The sequence below is a fragment of the Solea solea genome, chromosome 9 (genome assembly GCF_958295425.1).
Source record: "Solea solea chromosome 9, fSolSol10.1, whole genome shotgun sequence".
Taxonomy (NCBI): Eukaryota; Metazoa; Chordata; class Actinopteri; order Pleuronectiformes; family Soleidae; genus Solea; species Solea solea.
The window spans coordinates 21,029,306-21,043,316 of NC_081142.1; the positions used below are offsets into that span (position 1 = coordinate 21,029,306).

General features: G+C 42.1%; 1 protein-coding gene across 1 annotated transcript; it reads right to left on the reverse strand.

Moving 5' to 3' along the window:
• Positions 1–7,841: 7,841 nt before the first annotated feature.
• Positions 7,842–13,788, reverse strand: LOC131465083 (regulator of G-protein signaling 4-like). Its single transcript, XM_058637407.1, has 5 exons — positions 13,603–13,788; positions 13,308–13,421; positions 11,277–11,341; positions 9,366–9,529; positions 7,842–9,079 (listed from the first exon to the last, which is right to left on the reverse strand). Exons 1-5 carry the CDS (start codon positions 13,644–13,646, stop codon positions 8,840–8,842), a joined length of 627 nt encoding a protein of 208 aa, XP_058493390.1. The 5' UTR covers positions 13,647–13,788; the 3' UTR covers positions 7,842–8,839.
• Positions 13,789–14,011: the final 223 nt, after the last annotated feature.

Sequence of the window (14,011 nt, forward strand, 5' to 3'; positions counted from 1 at the left end):
ATTCTGCACCGTTTGCAAACAAAAGACACAAAAAAAAGGTCGGCATTCAACCCGTACCTACAGGTACCGATACCCTCTTGCCCTAAAATTCAAAACTACTGGATGGACATTTTACAAGATATGAGAAAAGTCTTTGTTATTGCTCTGCATATGGATCCTCTCTCTTTGCTCCTGAGCTACTCCAGCCTGGATTCTGTTGTGGCAGACAGTATTATATTCTTACTGTGAGCAAAAACATCTTCTATCTCCAGGATAGATGACAACCTGCAGACTCAGATATTCATGGTATGTGTCCCCCTTGAATAACTGACCTGTCTGCTTCATGTTCAAAGTTTGTGAAAATTTGGACCCGCCCATCTTCACTTCTCCAATTCTGCAGTGGTTTTAGTAACGGCTAGTCCTTCAGCCTCCATCTTCTACTGCTTTATCCTCCGCAAGAGGGTTGTTGGGGTGGACAGACAAACAACCATCCACTCTCACATATGGTCAATTTAGAGTGTCCAATTTGCCTAATCGCTAAATCGGCATAAACCTAATCTTAAATGCAAAAAAAGAAAACTTAAAATAAAAGACACACAAATTTACCTTACTAACTCAAAACAGGGGAAACAAAAGATGGAGCAAACATGGCTTCACTCTCCTGTTACTGCTACCTTTTACTCAAAAATGGACAATTTCTCTCAAACAATATCACAATTATTATTTAGCGAAAAAATTATAAACGAAAAAAAACTCAAACGCAAAGAATCTATTTACTTTGCTTTTTAGAATTAACTCAACATATTTTGGAAAGGTGAGGAGTAAGTCCAGAGTGCGGGTTAGGGAGGGTTTTGTAGTCCTGGCCTCTTCAACCACTCATGGTCAGCCAAAAGTACAGGGAGAAAACCTGCTCTGTACCTTGTTACTAAAATTGTGATTACAACCTTGTTATCTGAATTTCTCAGAATAGAGACCTGGGTTATAATGTGTTTCTTTCCTATGCACTGGAAGTGATAAGATGTCCATGTCACAAAGGGCAGGGATCGTCCACAGCAACCGATGGAACTCAACTACAGCTGCAGGCTTTTATTTTGAAAACCAAACCACAGTCGCGATCAAGACATTTGAAACGACATCATGTTCACCGCCTGCTCACCAGTGTCAAATCGTGATGAGGCTGTCACAACCAGTCACAGACATTAACGGAAAACAGACTCCAAAGCTCAGCTAATATCCAAACTAAGACCCTAAACCAGAGATCCAGACACGCATATATGCCCGTGTTTGCATGTTAGAGATAACGTGTGTGTGTGTGTGTGTGTGTGTGTACGTGACTCCCGGCACACACGTGGCCACATTAGAGCACCAGATCCTCCTGTTAGGTTTGAATTAGCAGAGCTGCCTGTTGGCGTCGGGAAGGCAGGAGAGAACAATGAGCGATAAGCAGGTTAGCGGCGAACCAGCGCTCACAGTCTGAGCCTGAACAGACTCCTGCTGGAGGTCTAGCTGCAGGCGGAGAAGAATACACAAACACAACCCCCTACACTATTTCATGTAGTGGGTTTTTTTTTTATTTCCTTTCTGTAGAATTAAAACAAAATGCCTTGGAGGTTGGAAAATCTAAATTTGAAGGGTATCGTTTCTTTCTTCTTGTAAGCACTGCACTGGCTTGAATGGAATTTGATCTATTTAGTGTTTTAATCCATTTAAACGGATAGTTTCAGTGTTATAAAGAAACAAGTCCATTTGAATTAGAATTTGCTTCAGTTCCAACCACCGGAGTCTGGTCTGCAACACTTTCTGCTGCTGATCTCTTTTATGTAAACCTGCAAAAACCACGCTTCATTACGAATGACGGACAAGGATTTACACGAGCGCGGCGTTCTTGAGGACTCGTCTTGTGGTTCTCAGGCATTTGAGCCGCTCAGTCCAAACATGCTGTCTGACACACAACATACATAAGACCTGACAAAGATGAAATCTGTGCCTGTGCAGACACGAGTTAATAGTTAATAGACACCATTGCGTGCATGTCTGCGTCACGTCAGCATGATCATCCCCATTTAAGGTGCGTATGGGGGAAAAAAAACAAACCTCCATGTACAACTCCACTTTTAAAGTGCAAAAGTAAATCAAGCACTGTTTTATTCCATTTCAAGTTCCTTCACTCAGCAACAAAGCGCGCAAACAGAATAAAGAAGCAGTAAATATTTAGGCATATTTGCCATGCTCTCTTTCTGCTAAAGTTAGATGTTGCACAAGATAGGGGTCGGCTTATTGACCGTACCATGAGTCACGGGGGTCTCATATGTTGTCCTTAAATAGGCACGGAGTTGGAATGTAATTGCGAATGCAGCCACACTGATCAGCTAAACACATCACAGAGGTGAAGTCAAACAAATAACTTCGGAGGAGGATGCAATGAAGATAATCTGAGTCATAATCTGGTATGTTGAAGTGGACATGAATTCAAAATGGCATTAAAGTAGTTGGAAAAAGAGTACAAATGGACTAAAATCTGCATGAAATGGAATGGTGTTGAGTCGTAAGAATTATAAATGGCATAGCGTAAGTGTAAGAAAATATCTAAAACTTGCAGAGCAGTGAGAAACACTGAAGATGTGAAACATTGTCCAGATTGTGTACACAGGTGGTACACAGTATTTTGACAAGCATCGCGTCTCCACCATTTGAATAGGCCAGACTGTCACATAATACCCAGCGCGTCACTCACAGAAAAGGTATTTCTCCCCCACTGGTGACACTCTGGCCTCCTAAAACTGGATCCCTCCATTATTGGCACTCTGTCGCTGACTGTCGTGGCACCGCTCCCTCTCCTGCACCCATCCTGTCCCACTCAGCTGCCCTCCTCTCATCCTCTCCATTTCTCTGCCCTTCCTGTTGGGCTGTTTTTTTTCCCTTTCTCCCATTTCTTGTGGCTTTTCACGCCTGCTGTCCTGAGGTCCCCTCCTACTTGCTGCCTTTCGATTGCTGATAACGAATGCTTTAATGATGAAATCATGATGCTCCTTCTTGGACTGAATGACTGCCTTGAATGACAGGATCATACACACACACACACACACACACACACAGGAAGACGCGTGGAGTGGAAACTTTGCATGTGTGAATTACCTAAATAATGCTGTAGGCTATGCCACATTATTCAATTCAGTTTTATTTGCATAGCGCCCGAATCACAACATACATTATATCACGGCACTGTACATAGACAACATCATGGAGAGCAGGGAAACCCAACAATTCACACAATGAGCAAGCACTATAGTGGAGAGACAAAAGATGTGCAGCCATCTGCCTAGACAGGTTGGGGTGAAAGGAAAAATGGGGACAGAACATACAAAGTATACATAAAAAGACGTGAGAAACTTTAATTTAAAACATCTTCAAAAATCCCCCTGCAGCTCTTTCGTTCTGATTTAAAATCCTTCGGTCAGATTGACCCGCTTCCGTTCTGTGCCGACGGTGCAGGATTCACAAAAGCCCATTTTCCCCAGTTCCGTGGATTTAACATTTAAAATAGAAATCTAAAGATAGTCGTGTGAAAGCAGAAAGTATTAACCGGTTGTGGTTTTTCTGCAGAACACAGAGAGAGAAGTAATAAGGAAGTGGACCAATAAAAACATACCAATGACCGATCAGATAACAGATTTGTTGAAATGACAGAAATGGGGGAGAGAAAGGAGGTGAGGTAGAGACAGGAGAGAGAGAGAGAGAGACCAGGAGCAGAAATACAACAATTGTATCAAGTTATAAGTTTAGACAAGACAGTTCTGAGTCAGTGATGACATGTTTATAGAACATGTCATTTATACAAGCTGCAGCTAACGAATTATACTGATATCAACTTTAATTATAGCATAAAAATCAAATCCTTGAAACTGGATCTGGATCCTGCAGCCTGCAAGACGAGGACAGAGAGAGAGAGAGAGAGAGAGGACAGGAAGTAAAGACACAAACTAGGGAGAGAAAGAACAAGGTTAATGACATATAATGAAGTCATATTCATACCCTGAGTGTGAGAGAGTGCATGTGCGTGCACCACAGGGAATTCCCCCCAGCAGTCTAGGTCTATAGCAGCATAACTAAGAGATGGTCCAGGTTTCCCTGAGCCAGGTCTAACTATAAACTTTATCAAAAAGGCAAGTTTTGTGTCTAACTTTAAATACAGAGAGAGTGTCCGCCTCCTGAACTGTCACTGGGAGCTGGTTCCACAGGAGAGGAGCCTGGTAAACTGAAGGCTCTGCCTCCCATTCTGCTCTTACAGACCCTGGGAAGGTTAAGCTAGTTCTTTCAGGTATGAAGGGGCCTGATCATGAAGTGCTTTGTACGTGTGGAGGAGGAAGCCAGTGTAGAGAATGTGGTCTCTCTTTCTAGTTCCTGTCAGAACAGTCTCAAGGCAACCGCTGGCGAGAGATGGGTCGGTCCATCTACCATTAAAGTAAATACATGCCATTAAACCTAAATGTACTCTAAATGTACTGAGGGTTGAAGTGATGCACGGATGAAAAGCACAAAACAGGCCTTTAGTTGCAGGTTTCCATGGTTTCCAAGACTTCCAAGCAAAAATAATCAGGTTTATTGTCAAAGTGAGGTGTGCGCAATGCCAGAATTCTCTTCATATATTGTTATGTGCAACTGCAGAATATAGGGATCGAGCCGGTAGAAATTAGGCGGTCATTCACTTGCACAGCACGTGCCCTGGATTTAGCCACACACACACACACACACAAATACACAGATGGTGCAGCTTAAGTGGAAATAAAAGAAAATGGCACACCGACAAGAGAGGCCAGAATTTTTGGTCAGGGATGCATCTGTTGTTCACTCAGACAACATCATGCGGGCGAGGTGTGGAGGTTACAGCAGCCGAGATAAACGGTCTTGGGGAATAAAGTGCTTCACAACATTTGGATAAAGAGCAATTGCTGTGTTGTTGCTACTTTAGACTCTGAAAGGCACTGAGATTTGTTTCTCTCATTTCAACTGTGTTGAAAGAGCCTGACCCAATTTTGGTTTATTTCTTCCGAGCAGAAACTTGTAGAACAGAGGTTTTCATTTCAACGGAAAGGAGCTGAAATGATCATGTGGCTGCTCAATCAGCAGAAAAGGTGAAAAAAGATGGACTGTCCAGCAGAGCGCTGTTCCTGTTTTTATGGCCTAAAATGGAGGTACATTGTGAAACACAGTGTGGAAATATTAAAAGAAAAAGTCCATGTATTTCCATGTAGATATGCCAGTGGCATTGATATAAAATAAACTCGAATGGAGTTTTGACATGTTTAACCTTAATAGGGAAAAAGTCAAATTGAGTTGAAGAGCCTCCTTGCCAAGACGAGCAGCAGCACAAATAAAATACCACATTGTCAACATGAAAGACGTGAGAAACTTTAATTTAAAACATCTTTAAAAATCCCCCTGCAGCTCTTTCGTTCTGATTTAAAATCCTTCGGTCAGATTGACCCGCTTCCGTTCCGTGCCGACGGTGCAGGATTCACAAAAGCCCATTTTCCCCAGTTCCGTGGATTTAACATTTAAAATAGAAATCTAAAGATAGTCGTGTGAAAGCAGAAAGTATTAACCGGTTGTGGTTTTTCTGCAGAACACAGAGAGAGAAGTAATAAGGAAGTGGACCAATAAAAACATACCAATGACCTATCAGATAACCTTCATCAAGCCCTTTTTAAAGTACTTGAGATGTGTGATGTTTGGCTCTTTTAAAGCTGACCAGAGATTTTTCTGTGACACATACTGTACGTGGAAGCCAAACCCTTGAGAAAAAACTGCAAACGATCAAACAGAATCAGGTTTTTTGGGAGAGGAAAGGTAGATATTTCATTATTTATTACAGCGACTGTGCCGTGGGCGCAAACACGGTAAAAAGTGCACACACTTTGGTTTAAAGTTGTTGCTGACTGTTATATTTGTGTACCCTGCAGCTGCAGCTGCCTGCTGGCAGTTGTTCATCTTTCACACCGGGCTTGGTCTCAAGCTGGTGTCAGGGTTGGGGAGATGAAGCATTGTCCACATTTAGACAACTGGAACATGACATGAGCCCCTGGCAACCATGATCAGCAATACTGTGTCCAAAACCAGTCAGTCCAACTGGAATTTGACTATTGACGGAAGATGTTTTGCCAAATACTAAGTTATGGTCACACATCGGTGACAAGTCCATCACATACTTGAAACTGTTTGGATTTGAGGAGCTGATGGTGAGGCATGATCCTCAGACACTGACGGGCAAGTATTGATTGCGTAGAATAGAGCTGACCAGAGATTGGAGGGTCATTGTCGGATTGTTTTCCAAGAGAATGAGACGTATAGTGACAGAATGAACTGGGGTGAGTCGAGTTGGCAGAGATGAGGCTTGCTGGGGAGAATTATGGGTTCACTTCTGACGAGAGAGTTGCCAATCACCGCGTTGGCTAAGGCTTTAAGCTGTGAGAGCCCCCAGACCCAGGCTGGAATAATGCCTCTGGCTTTGGGTAAGTCGAGGATCTCTGAATTAAATTGCTCATGACGGGCTGTGATCCCTGAGTTGTTCCAGGCAGCTGATGGCGGAGGAATGAGTCTCAAACATTTCAGCTTCACACAGATCCACACCAACAGAACAAACAGATGTATGCAGTGTCAATTTCACAACAGGAGATGTAAGGCAAAAAACAGATGTGTGTACATATGTACAAATGATGAACAGCAGCTAAATTAGTTATTGACACAGTGAGAATTGAGAGTGCACATTCTTGAATGTGAATCTGCACCTCACTCTTTACAGCCTTGGACATCTGGCCTGAGGTGGCAGAGGCAGTTCCGAGCGGGGGCACTTCTGTCTGTGATTTACTGAGCAGTCATGGCCCTAACCCTTACCTGCCTACACTGCAAATCAACATAAAAGAAAAAAGATAATAAAGCAATAAAACCCCATGTCCGTGTGGGCGGAGTGTTTCAGAGACGGAGCGATTGCCTCACATCGTCTGTCTTGTATGAAGCTATAGTGTGTCAGAGCCCTAACAACCAGGAGATGAGACGCAACAAACAACTATTTCTCTTAATCCTGCCCGCTGTAAATCACTGAGGTTTTTACTTTCACCAGCAGTTCTCAAACTTTTGTATACCAAGCAAGTACCACCTGAGAAAATATTGACCTCATGAAGTAACAACATTAAAATACAGTGGTGTAAATAGGCAGCTATACGGACTTTTTATTCCCAATAAAATAATCTGCTCTCATCATCCTCCTCTTCCTCACATATACTTCACGCACTGGTATAGTGACATTAGATTAAGATCCCTAATTATTATTGTTATCATTATTACATTTATTATTTTTGGTGTCTACGCACTCGTGTTTTCCTCCAAGTAGGAAAACCAGGGGAAGCGCACGTACCACTGGTGGTACACGTACCACAGTTTGAGAACCATGGGGTCTAGCTAATCTAAAACAGAGGTGTCAAACTTAAATGAACTGGGGGCCAATGAAGTGTCTAGTCTGGTCATTCCATCATTATATCACAGTACAGATACAGTATATGTGATGATATTTCCCAAATTTCAAAGTAAAAGTCTTTGTTTTGATATGGGATGATAAAATAAAATAAATCAAAAACAGACAGAAATTAATGTGAAATGAAGTAAATAACAACATGGGCAACTTGTGTATATAATTTACTGCTGAATATAATACATTTAACAATTGTGAAAATATTGGGCCGCATGTAACAGATTGGGGGGGCACATGTGGCCCACGGGCCACCAGTTTGGCCCCACTGATCTAGACTAATCAAGGATTATCAACATAGCGACGAGGCTGTGAAATGACGCCAAACCGAACACAACTCTCCGATGAACACAAACGTGATTTTATTCGTGTAATAATCGCACATACAATAGATAAAACGACAATGATTTGCTTCAGAGACATCGTCACTTTTGTTTACTGTCATCAGTGCACATCCCAACAAAACACGTAAAGCCACCGAGTAAATATAGATTTTGCACAAATCACAGAACTAACCATTTAAATGCATTAGTATGATCTGGATCAAAAAATCCATTAAACTAGTCACAATCGTTACACAACCTGCAGAACATGATGAATACATCAATATTAAAGCATGCTTCAGTTCTGCACCATACTGAGTACATAATGAAATCATAATAAATAAACATGTCCACATCAGCTGTTCTGGTTTCATGATATTCTCTTTATTTTTTTTATTTTTTTTATTTTTTTTTTTTAAATGTATAACTATATCCTTGCAAATCTTTGAATTACATAACAACAACATTTTAACACTGATGAGGAAGTCGATGAACACACACACACACAGGTGGAGCCCGTCGCCGTTATTCAAATAAGAAATGACACCGGCGGCGTCGCCTGAAGGTGTTTCCTGTCGGGCGGAGGTAGCTTTTTAGATCGTGTCCCGTCACGTCGACACAACGCCGACGCGAGCGCGGAGAGCAGCGTGTTCGCTTTTGCGGTAAAAGCAGAGGCAGCGGTTACACTTCACAATGAAAACATTGAAACATCCGTATAATGTGCACATTCAAATATTAAATATTTATTCAGACGCCGACGTCAACCGTCGCGAGTGTGAAAAAAAAAAAAAATACAGGATAGCTGATGGCCGGACAATGAACGTGTGAACGTCGGCCCCAGAAACCCCATTTTTTTTCCGATGACAATGACAATGGAAATCTGTCGGGCAAGAAGAAGTATCAAAAAAATAAACAAAAGTCAGCTCATGTGGGCCTTAAAGCCCCCCCTGTCTATACCACTGCTCTTTCTACACCTCAACAAGAGAAGGATCAAACCCTTTCTCGCCTTGCACTCTTATGCGCCGCCGGCCGACACCTGCCTGTCCTCTGCAAAATTGCACAGTTTCATCTCCTTCCTCTCCACGGTGGCCTGCGTCTGAAACGGGCCCTCGATCCGCTTGGACTTCAGGAAGCGCCTGTAGGAGTCTTTCTCCATCAAGACGTAGATCACCCTCTGAGCCTCGTCGAAACAGGACGGGCACGCGTTCTCCATGTTCTGCCTCGTCTCTTCTCTGGTCGCCGCGTCTAAGTTCACCTGGAGAACACAAAGGTAGACGGTCAGTGTCCATAAACCACGGGAGAAGCATATGTGGGAAGAGCAAAGGATACTGCGCATGTTACATAACGCTGATTTCCTGTAGACCTTTTGTAAAAAAAAGGCGGCCCATTGAACGATCATTAGCGCAGAATCTACAAATATGCCTTTGAAGTGAGTCTGAGGTCTGTTTTTTTTTTACTTCATTTGTTTGTCGTCCACATTTCCAACTGTATACTTTTCCCTCCTTCCGCACGCACACTCTATAAATCACCAAATGAATCACCTCCTGAGGCGCGTCCGTCTCGACATACTGCCGGTAGATCTGCTTGGCTTTCGTCACCAGTTGGGGAGGTGCTGTCTTCTTGTAGTCCTCGCAGGCCAGCCAGAAATGCATGTTCTCCTCACTGAACTCTGACCGCAGGAAGCTGGCGAAGACCGCCCGGCCCTCTAATACAGACAAAAAATTAAAAAACATGTTTACAGAGAGTCTGCAGTGAGCGGAGGTCACGTCAGACCATGAGAAAATAACAAAATATGAATCAGTAAATAACAAAAACAGAAAAATGTACATGCACACGTGCAGGAATTTGTATTGGCTGTTGTAAATGACGTCATTATTCATAATGTTTTAGTTTACAGCGGTGTCAACAGTGCAGAAAGGTGCGTTTATATTTAAATATATGAATGAATTTCTGTCTTTATAATAAGTTTCTTATTTTGTTACAGTTCTACACTGAGAACTATGAATCAGTCGAGACAATACGTCGGTTTAAAGTGTAATTACTCTGTAATCTACTGTTTATTACGCAGGTTTTCACATTTTTGCTTTGCTCAGTCACTGAAATCATCTACGTTCGGCAAAAGTCTTTAAGAATAAGTTGAGTTTTTGGACGACCTGTTCTATATAGTCAATATTAAGTTTGTGTCATAGTCAGATGCAGAAAAATGGAGCGATAAACCCCCCAAAAAATGGGGGGGGGGCATTTTTTGGGCAAGATCGTCAAACTCAGCCAGAGGGAACAGTAAGAACAGAAAGTGAACTGTTCCAGGTCACTGAAAAGCATCTGCCCCCAGAATCACTCACTGTTCACTAAATAAAATGAGTGGATTTTCAAAAATACATTCCAACTCCAGTACCCAGTTTTGGGTTCTCAAACTGTGGCACGTGTACCCCCAGTGGTACGTGAGCTGAATTTTGCTCAGAGTGTGTAGAAAATGAGACAAATAATAAATCTGACTTGGCTCGGCCTATTTTACACCACTGTGTTTTGAACGTGGGTGATCGTGGTGTTAGAATAGAACAGACCCATGTTGGAATACAGCACACACAGTTCTGAGGTTTTGTCCAAGAACTCCAAAGCCCTGTGTGACCTCGACTGACATAAGATGAGTTTAAAGCCTGGACAAACCAGAGCTGACGGATGAGGACAGCGAGGCAGCAGGGGAGGACGTGACGATGTCAAAGGTCAGGGAATGAGATCATGGAACAAGAGCTGGTTTGCACTCAACTGTTTCCCGTGGGGCCATTGCTCCCCTTCCAGTGTCCATGCGCACACACACACAAAAACAGATCCCCCTGAGGGGCCGTTTACCAGTGACTCCAGACACGTAGCCGAGAAGCAGTTCATGTCATGAGAATGCAAAAAAGAACGCGTGTGTGTGTGTGTGAGCAGAGCTTTCTGAGAGCTGCTTCGTTTGCATCATCATTTCAGGGTCAGGGGCCTCCTCTCCTCGCCTGGTACTGGTACCATCCCCGTCATGTTATGTCACACGAGGACGGTCTATATCGTCTTACTGATGGTGACAAAGAGGATTTGCTGGGGGAACTAATGAGTGGGTTTGTGCGTGTCCCTGCACAGCTCGCACAACTGGACGAGTGAAATTGATCTGTTGGAATCAAATGTGTCCACCGGGGGTGGAAATGCCACTTTTCAGCTTGTTAGTATCGAGTGATTTCCTGTTTAGTATGCGGCTTGTAGTTTTCCTATCATCAATCGTCGAAGTTGACTGCGTAAAATCACTCCTCCTCGGGTCCAAAAACTGTACCTGATTGAAATTCACCATGTTGTTTTTTTTTTATTATCAGTGCATGTTTGTCCAACTGTGAGAAATTCACTTTTACTGCAATTTCTGAGCGATTTCTCTGGGCCTTGGTTGACAAACAATAAAACAATAATGGTTCGTTGATACTTACTTTTACTGCTCATGACGTGGCTGAAGGACTCCTTCCATTTCTTCACCTCGGTTGCAGACGGCACCCTACAACACACACAGGGAGACATTTTAACTCAGGTCACATAGCACTCACTTCATACGGTTCTTATGTAATTCATGAATTCATCTTAGGTTAAGATTAAGATTTAAGATTTAGGTATTCACCCTCCCCTTAACCCGAACTCAGCTGTTTCAATCCACTGATCAATAACGGCAGCAGATCTAATCAGACCATCAAGCCTGTGCAAGCATTTAACCTTTAAAACCTAAACAAATAACACAGCCCTCGAGATTGAATCACAGCAGCAACAGTGGCACAAAATAGCCAGGTTAATGTTGATGTAATATAGAGTTGTTCCGATTCCGATACCGGTATCGGAAAAGCCTCCGATACTGCCGAAAATGCTGGTATCGGTATCGGCGAGTACTGGAGTCCAGGCACCGATCCGATACCATGATACTGCACTATTTAAAGATTTAAATGCCTTTTTATTTTACTACATAATGGCTGCACTTTAATTTGTTTTTTTATTATTATTCCTATATTTATTTAAGTTGCTGTTGCACTACTGTTTTTTATACTGTTCTATTTAAAAATAAATATAAAAAAAGATGGCTTCCATTTGCTGTATTGAGCAAGGCCTTACCACAATGATAATCATATCACAGTATCACACGCAGGCATAGTATGATTATTTTTTTTAACACACTGGTATCGGTATCGGTTCTCGGTATCGGTATCGGTACTCGTATCGGCCGATACCGACAGCACGAGTATCAGAATCGGTATCGGGAGGGAAAAAATGGTATCGGAACATCTCTAATGAAATAGTCGGGCGCGATAGAATTCTGCACAGAGGCTGAGCGACATGTCTTTTTCCTTCTAAATAAAACACACTGTATAGCATGAGATACTCGTCACTGGAGAGGAAAGGTCACGGTAAGTGTCGTCATGAGGACAGGTCCTTAAGCTTGGACCGCGTCCAAAACTGTCCTAATGTGTCCCTCAGCGGACATAATTCAAGATGAGGGATCGCATTGTATACAGAGAGTCTAATTATATGTCATATTTATCATGGGAGCCATTATATACACAAACGGAGGAAAGAGAGTGAAAGGAGACGGAGGCTGAAATCAAAAGAGAAAGGAAATGATGATAATGACAAGTGACGTCACGCGCTGACCAGTCATTCATCTTGCTTTGTCACTGGCTTTTCATCCCTTTCCTCGCGTCTAATGAAACCTTGTAATTAAGCTCGCCTGCTTCATTCAGTGTCGCGTCGATACTGCAGAGACATCAAGATGGAGCGTTCCAGCCTCTCATGTCCATGTCCTTTTATATGTCCAAATCATTGTTTTAGCTGATTTTGGTAAAAGAAAACTTCCAATTTGCCATTATAACACTTTATTATTGTTTTTTGATTATTATCATTATGCTTTTCAATTTTTGCAGTGTATATAGAATAAGAACGAATAAGAAAAACATTAATAGAACACATTTACCATTGAGCAAATATGAAGAGTATCTTTTTCAACCACCTTTATTTTATTATATGGTCATTCATTTATTTTCCGAGCATTTTTTTTCTCCTCCCTTTAAATCTACATTCAATTGTAATAGAAAATGGCAGCTGATTCTGTCCCCCCCCCATGTTTGACTGATCTTTCTATTCTGTATAGAACACACCTTTGTTTATTATTTTAACTAAAGTGTATCCGCAAACGAGATCACTATCTCAAACGGCTACCTGTTTAAATGTAGGTAGATGAATAAAAATAACTTTCAAATGCACATGCAACTTAGTCATTTTTTTTTTTTTTTTTTCGTTTTTAAAGTTGTGTTTCAGTGTTTCCATTGCTCACTGCATGATCTGAGGAATGAACACAAACCTCGATATATATATATATATATATATATATATATATATATATATATATATATATATATATATATATATATATAAAAGACATAAGCACACAAAGTGAAGTAACACGGAATCGCTTCCCTGACCTGTTTGCAGCAGATGATGTCTTCTCTTTCTGCTGCTTCTGTTGCCTCTGATCTGCCTCTTGGGCTTCAGGCTTCTGCAGTAAGAAGCTGATTTTGTGCTTGATGTCTTTTGCACTGTGGGAGACGCAGGTGACAGAGCAGTGAGTGAAATGCAATCAAGCACATTTCAGTAGTTTTAAAATGAGGCATTTCACACAGTCGGCATGCAGGGTTTGTTTTTGTTTTTTTTTGCTGTAAAAATAACACCATCATCAACACTTTTCTCCACTTGTTGATCGAACTGAAGAAGCCTTACCTTTTCAGGCATGTTGCAGGAAGTGTTGCAAGTCCTTTACACATTGCGACGACGTAAGGGATCCAAAGTCTGTGCTGTTGTTGCAGATGACAACAGGGGAGTCGACCGAGTGATGGCAAGCAGCAGAGGTTTTTTTTTCAAATCGCACCCTTCTTCACTGTTGAGAGAATGAGGCTGTGGGTGTCTCCTGCCCCAGCGGAAGCTTTATACCTCCACTGTGCTCACTGACAGAAAACTGACCAATCACACCAAACAGTGAGAGGCAGAGAGCAGGAAGAGTTGAGGGAGGGAGGGAGGGAGGGAGAGAAAATAAGGGGAATTTTACAGCAGATGGGATCATATGTCTTCTCTATGTGATCAAAACAACTGCTGAGACCATGACGTTTACTTTCACTGATGTTAGGTAAAG